Source organism: Geotrypetes seraphini, chromosome 11, assembly GCF_902459505.1.
Source record: "Geotrypetes seraphini chromosome 11, aGeoSer1.1, whole genome shotgun sequence".
Lineage (NCBI taxonomy): Eukaryota > Metazoa > Chordata > Amphibia > Gymnophiona > Dermophiidae > Geotrypetes > Geotrypetes seraphini.
The window spans coordinates 92,791,184-92,803,867 of record NC_047094.1 but is presented as its reverse complement, the minus strand read 5'-3'; the positions used below and the strand labels follow the sequence as shown (position 1 = coordinate 92,803,867).

Genomic DNA, 12,684 nt, shown 5'->3' with positions numbered 1-12,684 from the left:
GGTGAGGTTGGCTCTTAGGCATTGGTGGAATGAGGCATTATGATGTCACAATACCAGCTCTGGTTATCAGAGGCTGAAGCTTTTCACACTATTTGTTCAGTTTTCTATACTGTTCTCCCAGGGGAGCTCAGAACAGTTTACATGAATTTATTCAGATACTCAAGCATTTTTCCCTGTCTGTCATTGCAGGGCTCACAATCTAGCTATTGTACCTGGGGCAATGGGGGGGCTTAAGTGACTTGCCCAGGGTCACAAGGAGCAGCGTGGGTTTGAACCCACAACCCCAGGGGGGCTGAGGCTGTAGAGTTAACCACTGCGCCACCCTCTCCCCTTTGAGAGGTAGCCGGGCTACCTCTCACAATCTGAGTATCTATGAATAGACCCACATCTTCTGGGAGCTGATGTTCTCTGTGTCACGCTGTGGCATTTATTAAAATGAACAGGGCTCAGTCCTGACAATACTCACGGGAACACGTATACAGTGAGTTGACGGGATGCTCCGGTGATTTATAATAGCCGGGGATGCACCGCTCACAGTTAACGCCGGAAGTGTGATGCTGAAAAGTCAATCAGAATCAAAATGGTAAATATTCTCTCCTGAGCACAAGAGGAGTCCAAATAATATATATATTTTTTTTTAAAGTCTACTCAAAATGTTAACTTGAGATCAGTAAAACTCCACAAAGATGTGAGCCTACTTTTTTCTCCTGCTCCTTTTCCTGCCAGCCAACCCTGACCCTGGGAATTAATCCCAACAATGTGATGAAAATGACATGCTGTGGTATAATATGGCATTTTACCCACATTGAAGTGTGCCAGTAGCCTAGCAGGGAGTCAGTGGGCCCTGGGTGGGAGGACCAAGATATCCCGACCCCCCCTCACCTCCCCCCGCAATCAACTCCTTACCCGCCTGCTGGGTCCTCCACAGCTACCGTGTCACTGAAAGTTGCATTAGCAGAGGATAAATCCCGCCAGCCAGAGAGGCAGCCTTTAGCGCTGTATCCGATGCTATAGCTGTGGAGGACGCAACGGGCGGATATGTAGATGACTGCAGAGAGAGGTGGGGGCAGGGAGGTGCCAGACCACGGCATGCGGAAGGCATGGCCCTGGGCATTTTGCTGAGCTTATTCAATGGACAGCACCATACCAAGGGCTATATGAACAGTGTGGTCACACTGAAAACAAGGAGAGCTACAGAGATTGTTCCCAATACACCATTCTCCTCATATTGGCAGTAGGAGAAGGGCAACGGGCAAGTCGCAAAGGTCATAGCTATAGCTTGGAATGGTCTTGTTAGTGGCTTTCGGAATGGTTCATCCCCTATAAAGGAGATACAATGTTTCAGCTCTATACAAATTACCATCAGGAGCCAAGATACTGCTAATTGTGTTCTTTGTTTTTGGTATCTGAACTTCACGCTCTTGTTTCTGTTTGCTGAAAGGCAGCTGTGGCTTTACCCATACATCAAAATATTATATTCCAGAAATGTTTCTCTGTCTTACAGTAGTGTAGTGAGGGTGAGAGGCGCCCTTCTCCCGCCCCCCAATCCTTCCCTGATCCCGCCTACCACGCGTGCCCCCCCCTTTCCTCCTAGTTGAGGTTTTTGCTCGCGGTGGTCAACAACGTGCTCCTCCCAACCTCGTCGGCTGTCCCTCTGACGTCACTTCCTACGCGCGGCTCCGGGAAGTGACGTCAGCGGGAGTGCTGACGAGGTCGCAAAGGGCACGTTGTTGACTGCCGCGAACAACAACTTCAACTAGAGGTATGGGGGAAGGGAAGGAGGGGTGCACGCATTGAGGGGCAGAATGGGAAGAGACAAGGGGGGGTGGAGAGGAGGAGGGGTGTCGGTGCCCCCACCATGGCACCTGGGGTGAATCGCCCCTTATTAAGCCACTGCTGTCACATCACTTATACAACTCACAGGGCTCATTATATTCCCTCTACAATTTGGGTCTGATTCTGTAAACGGTGCCTAAACTGGCAGCCGCCTACAAAAATAGTGCCTGCTAAATGTCAATTATGCTTAGGCGCCGTTTAAAGAATTGCGGGTAACTGCGGGTAATTTGCGTCTATCACAAAACTTAGATGCCGGTAAAGTAGGCAGACGCCCAAGATCTTTTGAGAATTGCGCCTACGGTCATCTCCACCTCTAACCGCGTCTACTTTGAACTTGGGCGCCTCTCTGTAGACGTGATTACAACGCCTACTCTAATAGGTGCCTCCCAGCATCTACTTTTTTCCTAAAGAGTTTTTAATTGGTTTTTAATGGTGCGGTCAATTACCGTGCTGAATAAAGCCAATTAAAACAATTAAGCTAGATGGTGGTGCTTAACCTACAGTGCTGTTTACAGAATCAGGCCCTTTCTGGCCTAATCGTAACCTAGGCCTACATTACGTTGCTTTGTCAAAGGACAAGAACCCAGATTTAAGCCACTGAGATTTTTTGGCACTGCGGTATTTTCTGTGTAAGTCCTGGGAGACAGTGTGATATTTTTAAGCTTTCGGAAAAGAGTGAACACACCACAGGGCGTACAGCTCTGTGAGGCAGTAACTGACCTGACAGTCCACGCAGACTCCGCCCCCTTCATACTGGCTGTAGCGATTCAGACTGGCCTTGCGTCGTGCTATTTCCGGGTCAAAGTAGCAGTCCACAGCGTGATCATGGCACTGACAGGCTGGGAAGGAAGGGCAGGGAAGTCATGTTTTACCTTTGGGAAGCAATACTGGGAAAAATGATTGGTGGAACTTTGAGCTCGGTTCCCTTCATCCCCAGGAACACAAACGTGTTCACACCATGGCACCAGAACCTGTTATGAGTGCTGGGATGCCACAAACCAAGGCCACAGCGATGGTCTCGCCTGTTGTTTAAGAACAGCAGACAAGCTCTTTCAACAAAGACTAATAAGTCTACAGGTCCAGGAAGTCATAATCATTCACAGGACATTTATTTTTCTTTCCAGTAAAGTGGAAGTATTAGTTAACTAACGGGTCCTTTTACTAAATCCGACAGCGCAGGCTGGCATGGTAAATACTATGACACCCATAGGAACTGACTAGACGTCGGAGCATTTGCCATGCGGCACTCGGCTGTGTAAAAAAAAAACGGGGGAGGGGTAAGTGAAGCAAATGAAACCATATTTTTATTTCTATAAGAATTGTGAATACAGTATTTGCATTTAGCTCACACATCTTTCAACAGTACCCTGTTTCCCTGCAAATAAGACCTTTCCCGAAAATAAGCCCTAGCATGATTTTTAAAGATGCTCCTAATATAAGCCTTACTACAAAAATAAACCCTAGTTAAGATCGACCCCCAAATGTCCCCGACACTCCCTGACTCTATCCCTGACACTAGTGCTGCCCGATTTGCCAAAAAAATTGGATTCATTGATTCAGCGACCCCCCACCCCTGCTGCTTTAGGAGGCCTCGAAGCAGAGGTATGTCAGTCTCACAGTGGGAGGGTCGGTGGGTTCTGATGCACATGGGGTTGGGAGGGAGGGATAGAAAGATGCTGCACAAGGGGATGGGTGATAGGGGAGGAAAGATTCTGCACATGGGTGGGGGGAGGGGTTGAAAGAAAGAGGAAGAAATGGGGTGGTGGAGAGGAAGGGAGAGATGATTGTTGTACATGAAAAAAATAATACATCCCCCCGTATACAAACCCTAATGCGTTTTTTGGACCCCCAAATTAATATAAGACACTGTCTTATTTTGGGGGAAACACGGTAGATCAAGGTGAATTATATTTGAGTTGCACACAAAATTTCCTGTACCTCAGACAATGGAGGGTTAAATAATTTGTCCAAAATCACAAGGGGGAACAGCAGCAGGCTTTCCTGGTGCTCTAACCACTAGGCTGTACCACCCCCCATCAACCTCAAATTCTTCCTTTGTATATTTTTTGTTCAATATTCAGATCTGAAGACCTGAGTTTTATAGCTCGTTTTGGCCCTCTTTTAAGAATTCCTATGAGCGCTGGAGCAGAGTTGACGCATTTACTACCTCATGCTGCGGTAGAAACCTGTACTGTGGTTTGTTTGTTTATTTATTTATATTCTGTATATCCTACAATACTATGTGGATTACAAATTATTCAGGTGCTCAAGCATTTTTCCCTATCTGTCCCGGCAGGCTCACACTCTATCTAATGTACCTGGGGCACTGGGGTATTACCGTATTTTCACTCATATACCGCGCACCCGTGTAAAACGCGCACACGGGTATAGCGCGCGGGAAACTGTAATTTATGTAAAGAAATTTTTATATACCGCGCACACCCGTATACCGCACATGCTGCCCAAACTCTCCCGTCGCCGCCCGACTCTCCTTTCGCCCGCCCCGACTCTCCTCTGGCCACCCCGACTCTCCTTTCGCCCGCCCCGACTCTCCTTTCCCCCTTGAAGTCCTGTCCCCACCCTGAAAGCCTGATGCCCCCCCCGACGTCCGATGCACCCCGCAGGACTGCTCGCACCACCACCCCCAACGTCTGACGTCAGAGAAAGGGCGGGACCGCCGGAAGAGGAAGCAGCGCATACGCAGGGCTCACAGAAGGGCCGGGACCGCCGGAAGAGGAAGCATTTCAGAGCAGGGCTCACAGAAGGGCTGGGACCACCGGCAGAGGAAGCAGCAGGAGAACGGTAGGAGCTTCTCCATGATGGGGGTGGGGTGGGGAGGCTGTGGGGGTGCGAGCGGTCCTTCGGGGTGGGGGTGCGAGCAGTCCTGCCGGGGGGGGTGAATCGGACATCGGGGGAGGGTGTGCGAGCGGTCCTGCGGGGTGAATCGGACGTCGGGGGGGGGGGGAACTATGTAAAAAAATGTTGTAAAACGCGCTCACGCGTATAACGCGCAAGGTTATGCACGGTTTGTAAAAATCGTGTATAACGCGCGCGTTATATGCATGAAAATACGGTAAGTGACTTAATTAAATGAAGGAAAGAATCTCAGAATTGCCACTCCAAGGATCATAGTCGTATTATCCAATATGGAATTGTGGCATGGGTATCTTTCATTGATCCAAAACCTTCATGTGTTAAAGGTGACTTGCTTAGTCAATTTAATACATTTAATCTTTACTACTCAAACATTTAAATTAATTATATTTATTTTTTTATTTAATGAAATTTTTGGAAAAACTTGTGCAAATAGCATCATAGAAAACACAATTTATATCTCCAACCAATATTAGCGGTTGATACTTCAAAATAATGCTCAGTATGAGGAAAATTCATGTCTTTTCATATCATTGTAAGACTACAATCAGCATTAAAGATTGTAAGCAAAAAGCATTTATCTTTCAGCTTTAGCTTTGTGTCAACCAGCATTATACAAACTGTCACTCTAGCATTAAAGATTGTATGCTTACAATCTTTAATGCTGGTTGTGGTCTTACAACGATATGAAAAGACATGAATTTTCCTCATACTGAGCATTATTTTGAAGTATCAACCGCTAATATTGGTTGGAGATATAAATTGTGTTTTCTATGATGCTATTTGCACAAGTTTTTCCAAAAATTTCATTAAATAAAAAAATAAATATAATTAATTTAAATGTTTGATTAGTAAGCAAGTCACCTTTAACACATGAAGGTTTTGGATCAATGAAAGATACCCATGCCACAATTCCATATTGGATAATACGACTATGATCCTTGGAGTGGCAATTCTGAGATTCTTTCCTTCATTTAATTAACTTAATCTCCTTTTTGATTAACCCTATGTGGATCTGATTATTTTTGGTTAATCTTTTTTCACTGTTCTTATTAAGTGATTTGCCCAGGGTCACAAGAAGCAGTGTGGGATTTGAACCCACAATCCCCAGGGTGCCAGGGCTGTAGCTCTAACCACTGCACCACACTAAAGAGGGCCTTTATAGCTAGAGGCTATTCCAGTAAAGATGGCAGGTCTCCTTAGTAGAGCTGGTTTCTATCGCTCTGCACTTCCTGAGTCCTGCCACACAAGTTTTCTACTCAAAGATCAAAGAGTAACCGAGGAACTAGAAAAGAAGCGTGACACTTCTAATATCTTAACCAGTTGCTTCATCAGAACAAAGCAGAAAACAAACAATAAAAAAAAAGCCCAACCCTCAAGCATGTACGTTGATCTTAGCTGCTGAATTAAGAAGCTAAACAAAGCACCCACCACATCCTTTGTCTACCAACCCACGATATCTTCATTTCATCTCCAAGTGAATATTTCAGGATCAAGGGAAGGAGGTTATGAAATCTAGCGGAAGAGATAACCTTACATTCCCTGCTGGGTCTTCTTGTCCTGACCACACTCTGGTGATGACATGCTACAGCATGCTGCACTCAGACAAGGCTGCGTCTGACCGGAGCACAATTGAAGACACTCAGACTTGCAGAAAATAAACAATCACCTTGGATGCCAGACAGCACATGTTACAGAAAAGTACACATTGAGTCTTGCAGCTTTCAAAGAGCTTTCGCAGGAGGACAATATGCATTTCAAAACTTCTGTAACATTTATTCTTGGGGACTCATTCTAATAGCTCCATGTTTAACATAGGATCTCAAACTCAAAAAGCAGATGCTAGAAACGGACCACTAGAAAAATGACAGGCAGGTACAGGCAGTCCCCCCAGGTTAAGAACAAGTTATGTTTTTAAAGCTGTTCTTAAAGTCGGATTTGTATGTAACTCAGAACTTGTAGATTTTAAGATTCTTGCTGCTTACCTCTGCTTCCAGCTGACAAAAGGACCAACTGTCTCCCTCTAAGGTATAGCATGCACAACCACACACTGTTCCTAATGTGGCCATGCATCATTCCTGAATCTGCTACAGGAGAAGTGAAGATGTCTATGCCACACTGAAAATACTGCTCAGTGAAATCAAATGAAGCCGCAACTGTGTTCTTAAGTATGAGTTGTACTTACGTCAGGCGTCTGTAACTTGTGGACTGCCTGTACACCGAACTGCGTAGAGAGAAGGAGGAGGCTGGTGCTCTCCTGAGACTGAATTGCTTTCAACCTTTTCCTGTGAAATCAGTAACAGCCCACTGAACCCTGACTTCCTCTTCAGATGAAAGATTTTATAGAAACATGATGATGGCAGATAAAGCCAAATGGCCCATCCAGTCTGCCCATCCGTAGTAACCATTATCTCTTTCTCTCTCTGAGAGATCCCACTTGCCTATCCCAGGCCCTTTTGAATTCAGACAGTCTCCACCACCTCTTCTGGGAGACTGTTCCACGCATCTACCACTCTTTCTGTAAAAAAGTGTTTCCTTAGATTACTCCAGAGCCTATCACCTCTTAACTTCATCCTATGCCCTCTCATTGCAGAGTTTCCTTTCAAATTAAAGAGACTCAACTCATGCGCATTTACATTACATAGGTCTAACATATCTCCCCTCTCCTGCCTTTCCTCCAAAGTATACAGATTGAGATCTTTAAGTCTGTTCCTATATGCCTTATCACGAAGACCACAACATTTTAGTAGCCTTCCTCTGGACCGACTCCATCCTTTTATATCTTTTTAAAGGTACGGCCTCCAGAATTGTACACAATTTTCTAAATGAGGTCTCACCAGTGTCTTATACAGGGGCATCAATGCCTCCTTTTTTCTACTAGTCATACCTCTCCCTATGCAACCTAGCATCCTTCTAGCTTTCGCTGCGACCTTTTCAAACTGTTTGGCCACCTTAAGATCATCACATACAATCACGCCCAAGTCCCGCTCTTCTGTCGTGCACCTTCACTGCTTACCCCTCTGTACGACCTGCTCCCCTTTGACTTACTCTTATTGTAAACCCGTCCCTACAAAGTTACCTTACTCTATACAAACAGCCATGTACTCAAAGACTTCATTATTTCTTTTTCGCTGTATGTCCAGCTCTTCTATACTGCACTGCATTGTATTAGAACATAAGAACATAAGAAGTTGCCTCCGCTGAGGCAGACCATAGGTCCATCCTGCCCAGCGGTCCGCTCCCGCGGCGGCCCATCAGGCCCATCGCCTGAGTAGTGGTCTATACCTATCTATACCCTTCAATCCCTTTTTCTTCTAGGAATCTATCCAAACTTTCTTTGAAACCATTTAATGTTTTCTTGTCTACAACAGCCTCTGGAAGCACGTTCCATGTATCCACCACCCTCTGAGTGAAAAAGAACTTCCTAGCGTTTGTTCTAAACCTGTCCCCTTTCAATTTCTCCGAGTGCCCCCTTGTACTTGTGGTGGTCCTTAATTTGAAAAATCTATCCCTGTCTACTTTTTCTATGCCCTTCAGGATCTTGTACTCAAAGACTTCATTGTTTTTTCGCTGTATGTCCAGCTCTTTTTTATTGTAAACTGCCTCAAATTACCTTGGCTTTGGTGGTATATAAACAATAAATTATTATTATTATTATAATCTCTTCACTTCCTAATCTGTACCGTTCTCTCGGTTTTTGCAGCCCAAATGCATAACCTTGCATTTCTTAGCATTAAATTTTAGCTGCCAAATTTCAGACCATTCTTCAAGCTTCACCAGGTCTTTCTTCATGTTATTCACACCATCCAGCGTGTCTACTCTATTGCAGATTTTGGTATCATCCGCAAAGAGGCAAATCTTACCCGACAACCTTCAGCAATATCGTTTATAAAAATGTTAAAAAGAACAGGGCCAAGAACAGAACCTTGAGGCACACCACTGGTAACACCCCTTTCCTCAGAACGATCTCCATTGATCACTACCCTCTGTCGCCTTCTACTCAACCAGTTCTTGACCCAGCCCGTCACTTTGGGACCCATCCCGAAGGCACTCAGTTTATTTATTTGATGTCTGTGTGGAACACTGTCAAAGGCTATGCTAAAATCTAAATACACACATCTAGCGTACATCCTTTATCCAATTCTCTGGTCACCCAAAGAAATTGATCAGATTTGTCTAACAAGACCTACCTCTAGTGAATCCATGTTGCCTCCGATCCTGTAATCCACAAGATTCCAGAAACTTCACCATTCTCTGTTTTAAAAGTGTTTCCATTAATTTGCTTACCACTGAAGTCAGACTTACTGGCCTTTAATTTTCTATTTCTTCTTTACTTCCACTTTTGTGGAGAGGGACCACATCCGCCCTTCGCCAGTCCTCCGGTACCACTACTGACTCTAGAGACTCGTTGAAAAGGTCAGTCAGCGGAGCTACCAGAACTTTCCTAAGTTCCTTCAGCACCCTCGGATGTACACCATCTGGCCCCATCGCTTTGTCTACCTTTATTTTAGCTAGCTCCTCACGAACACAACCCTCTGAAAATCGATCAGGGTCTATATTATTCCTCCATCCCTATTCACGTTTGTTTTCTGCGGTCCCGCTCCCGGCGCTTCAGCCGTGAACACAGAACAGAAATACCTGCTAAGCAATTCGGCCTTTAAAAGATCAGCTTCTACATGTTCCTCCACTTCACCTTTGAGTCTCACTTTTGTACTTCTTCCTATCACTAATATATCTAAAAAAGTCTTGTCTCCCCTTTTTACCGTGTCAGCTATTTTTTTCTTCCATTTGCATCTTTGCTTTCCTGCCTACACGACCAACCTCTCTTAACTTTTCCAGATATTTTTGCCTGTCTTCCTCTTTCTGCGATCTTTTGTAGTTTATGAAAGCTAACTCTCATTCCTTACCTTCTCAGCTACTACGTTTGAGAACCAAAGCGGCCTTCTTTATCTCTTACTTTTACTTACTTGCCTCACAAAAAAGGTTTGTCACCCTTACAATCGCTCCTTTCAGTTTTGCCCATTTTGCGCATTTCCACTCCTTCCAGACGTTCCCATCCAGACAATAATTCCTTGACGTAAACCCCCATCCAAACAAAGTTAGTTTTTATAAAGTCTAGAACTTTTACTTTTGAATGAGCCCTCTCTATACCCATCTTAATATTAAACCGTACCATGCAGTGATCACTGGATGCCAGATGATCGCCCACTGTAACATCACAAACACTTTCCCCGTTTGTAAGCACTAAGTCCAGTATGACTCCATCCCGTGTGGGTTCCATTACCATCACTACTACAGTAATTACTTAGCTGGGATTAGCAGCCAATGAACATGCAGAGCTTAAGAAATATAACAAGGAGAACAGAAAGCTTAGACAACATTTAGAGAAAAAGAGGCGATCACGGGCAGCAAAGCAATGTCACCTGATAGAAACATAGAAAAAAAGCGGCAGAAAAGGGCTATAGCCCACCAAGTCTGCCCATTCCAAGTATCCCCCCCCTGAATTTACTCCCTTAAAGATCCCACGTGAGTATCCCATTTTTTCTTAAAATCCGTCACGCTGCTGGCCGTTATCACCTGGAGCCCCAAACAGGCTGCGCTGACAGCCTATTAATTATTTCTATAGCGCTACCAGACGCTCGCAGCGCTGTACATAGTCACAAAGAAGACAGTCCCTGCTTAAAAGATCTTACAATCTAAACAGACAAGACAAACAGGATGTCATGGGGTTAATCTGCTGGCTGGGTTGGTGGGCAGAGAGGAGTACAGGACAATCAAGTCATTGTGACATCAGTAATGAGGTTGGCTCTCAGGCACTGGCGGAATGAGGCATTATGACATCACAATCTCGGCTCTGCTTCCCAAAGACTGAAACTCTTCACACTACTACTATGGATTATTTCTAGAGCACTATCAGACGTACGCAGTGCTGTAGATAGTCACAAAGAAGACAGTCCCTGCTCGAAAGAGCTTACAATCTAAACAGACAAGACAGACAAACGGGATGCATAACAAGGAGAGAGAGATGTGTGTCGCGCACAGATCATTGCTGGTTCTCATTTTACCAAATCTCTCTCATGTGCAGGCAGGTATGAGGTATTTCAGGCATTTCCTTTTTGCAGATTCTAATGATGTAAAGCCCGGGGAGGTCAGAATGTCTGTTTATTCACAAGAAAGCTTTGCTCTGTATCTAGTTGGTGTGTGTTCCCTGAAGCGTCTCCATCACATATCCAACAAAATCTCCTTTTGGAGGTTGGGGGGGGGGGGCAATTTACAGTAGGAGGATAATTTGTAAGTCCATATGTATATTTAAATCAAAAGACCTTCAAGCTAATTTTTTAAAGGGACATTGTGAGGAGGGCCGAGGGATTCTATAAATAGGGTGCCGACATTTAGGTATCACATACATGCTTAAATGACCGAAAAATGACATATACAGTGGAACCTTGGTTTATGAGCATAATTCATTCCAGAAGCATGCTCGTAAATCAAATTGCTCGTATATCAAAGCGAGTTTCCCCATAGGAAGTAAGGGAAACTCGCTTGATATGTTCCACCTCCCCCCCCACGAGGCTACCGGTGCTGCTCCATCACCCCCCCCCCTCAAACCGGCATTGCACCCCTCACCCACGAACAGCGAGGTCTCGGAGAGAACGAAAGCCAGAAGGTCTTGAGCATGTGCAAATGCTCAAGGCCCAGCCCAGGCAAGAGGCGGAATCTCTCCTTAACTGGCACGGCACACAGCAGATGGGGTAAGGAGCTTGTTTGGGTGGGCAGGCGGGCGGATGTCGCTTCCAGCACGGGGGTGCGATGCCGGTTCTCGGGGTGGAGGTGGGGGCGTTTGCGGGCCGGGAGGGTGCAATGCCGGTTAGAGCAGAGGGGGGGGTGCTCGTTTATCGGGACATGATCATTTTGCGAGTTAAGGTTTGCGGGAGTGTTTTGCTCATCTTGCAAAACACTCGCAAACCGAGGTTCCACTGTACATGTGTACAGATATGCACATTAATGCCAATTTTCCGGCTTCACATTATTCTGTGTCCAAATGCAATGAGACATAGATTGCAGATGGCTATTTACCTGGGTGATTGTACGTATTTATACAAAAATTACAGGATGTTCTAACCCAGGCCCAGTTGCCCTAAAGCCAGCGATCGTCGCTAAACCTGTTTTAACAGCTTTAGCGACGATCGCATTTGCCGACCCGACGCAGAAATTGGCTCACCGCCTGGTTTTCTGCACGATCGCTCATTCCCCGAACCGACCATGCAAATAAGCTCATTTATATTGAAATGCCATGTAAACTAGTAGAGCGATTGATGCTCTAACATGGCTTCCCAATGCACTAAAAAGAAAAGTGATCGCTTTTAGCGATTCATAAAAGTGGCTGGTCAAGACCAGCATCAGCAGTACTCGGATCCTCAGTCAACTGTGCCCAAAAGAGCCATTACTAGGGCATAAGAAGAAACTCTGGGACAGGTCAAGGTAAACATCTGTTTATTGCTCTACCTCAGTGGTCTCAAACTCGCGGCCCGGGGGCCACATGCAGCCCGCCAGGTACTATTTTGAGGCCCTCGGTATGTTTATCATAATCACAAAAGTAAAATAAAACAGTTTCTTGATCATATCTCTTTAGCTATAAATTTCAATATTAATATTAAGACTTAGTCAAAAGGAAAGATTTATAAACTATAAAGAGTTTTACCTCATGCAAAATTGTCATTTCTTTAATAAGATATTAACTATTTTTTCTGAGGCCCTCCAAGAACCTACAAATGCAAAATGTGGCCCTGCAAAGGGTTTGAGTTTGAGACCACTGCTCTATCTGCTAGGAAATGCTACTACTCAAGACTAATTGATTGATGTACCTCATTGCACAGGAGTGCACAAAAAATGGGAGAGCTGAATATTAGGTATCACAGGGTTAAAGCCAATAAAGGTTTTCCAGCAGAATCTGATTCCAGATTGTATTTCCCA

At 45.0% G+C, this 12,684-nt stretch overlaps 1 protein-coding gene across 2 annotated transcripts in view; it reads right to left on the bottom strand.

Annotated features, from left to right (window-relative positions):
• The window catches only part of LAMA5 (laminin subunit alpha 5), a 406,583-nt gene that overhangs the window by 237,434 nt on the left and 156,465 nt on the right, over window positions 1–12,684 (bottom strand). For both annotated transcript variants that reach the window (XM_033963610.1, XM_033963611.1), the window contains exons 8-9: window positions 2,557–2,675; window positions 467–557 (exon numbers count right to left, since the gene is read on the bottom strand). In XM_033963610.1, coding sequence (XP_033819501.1) covers window positions 467–557; window positions 2,557–2,675 — 210 coding nt within the window. The remainder of the gene's footprint in view (window positions 1–466; window positions 558–2,556; window positions 2,676–12,684) is intronic.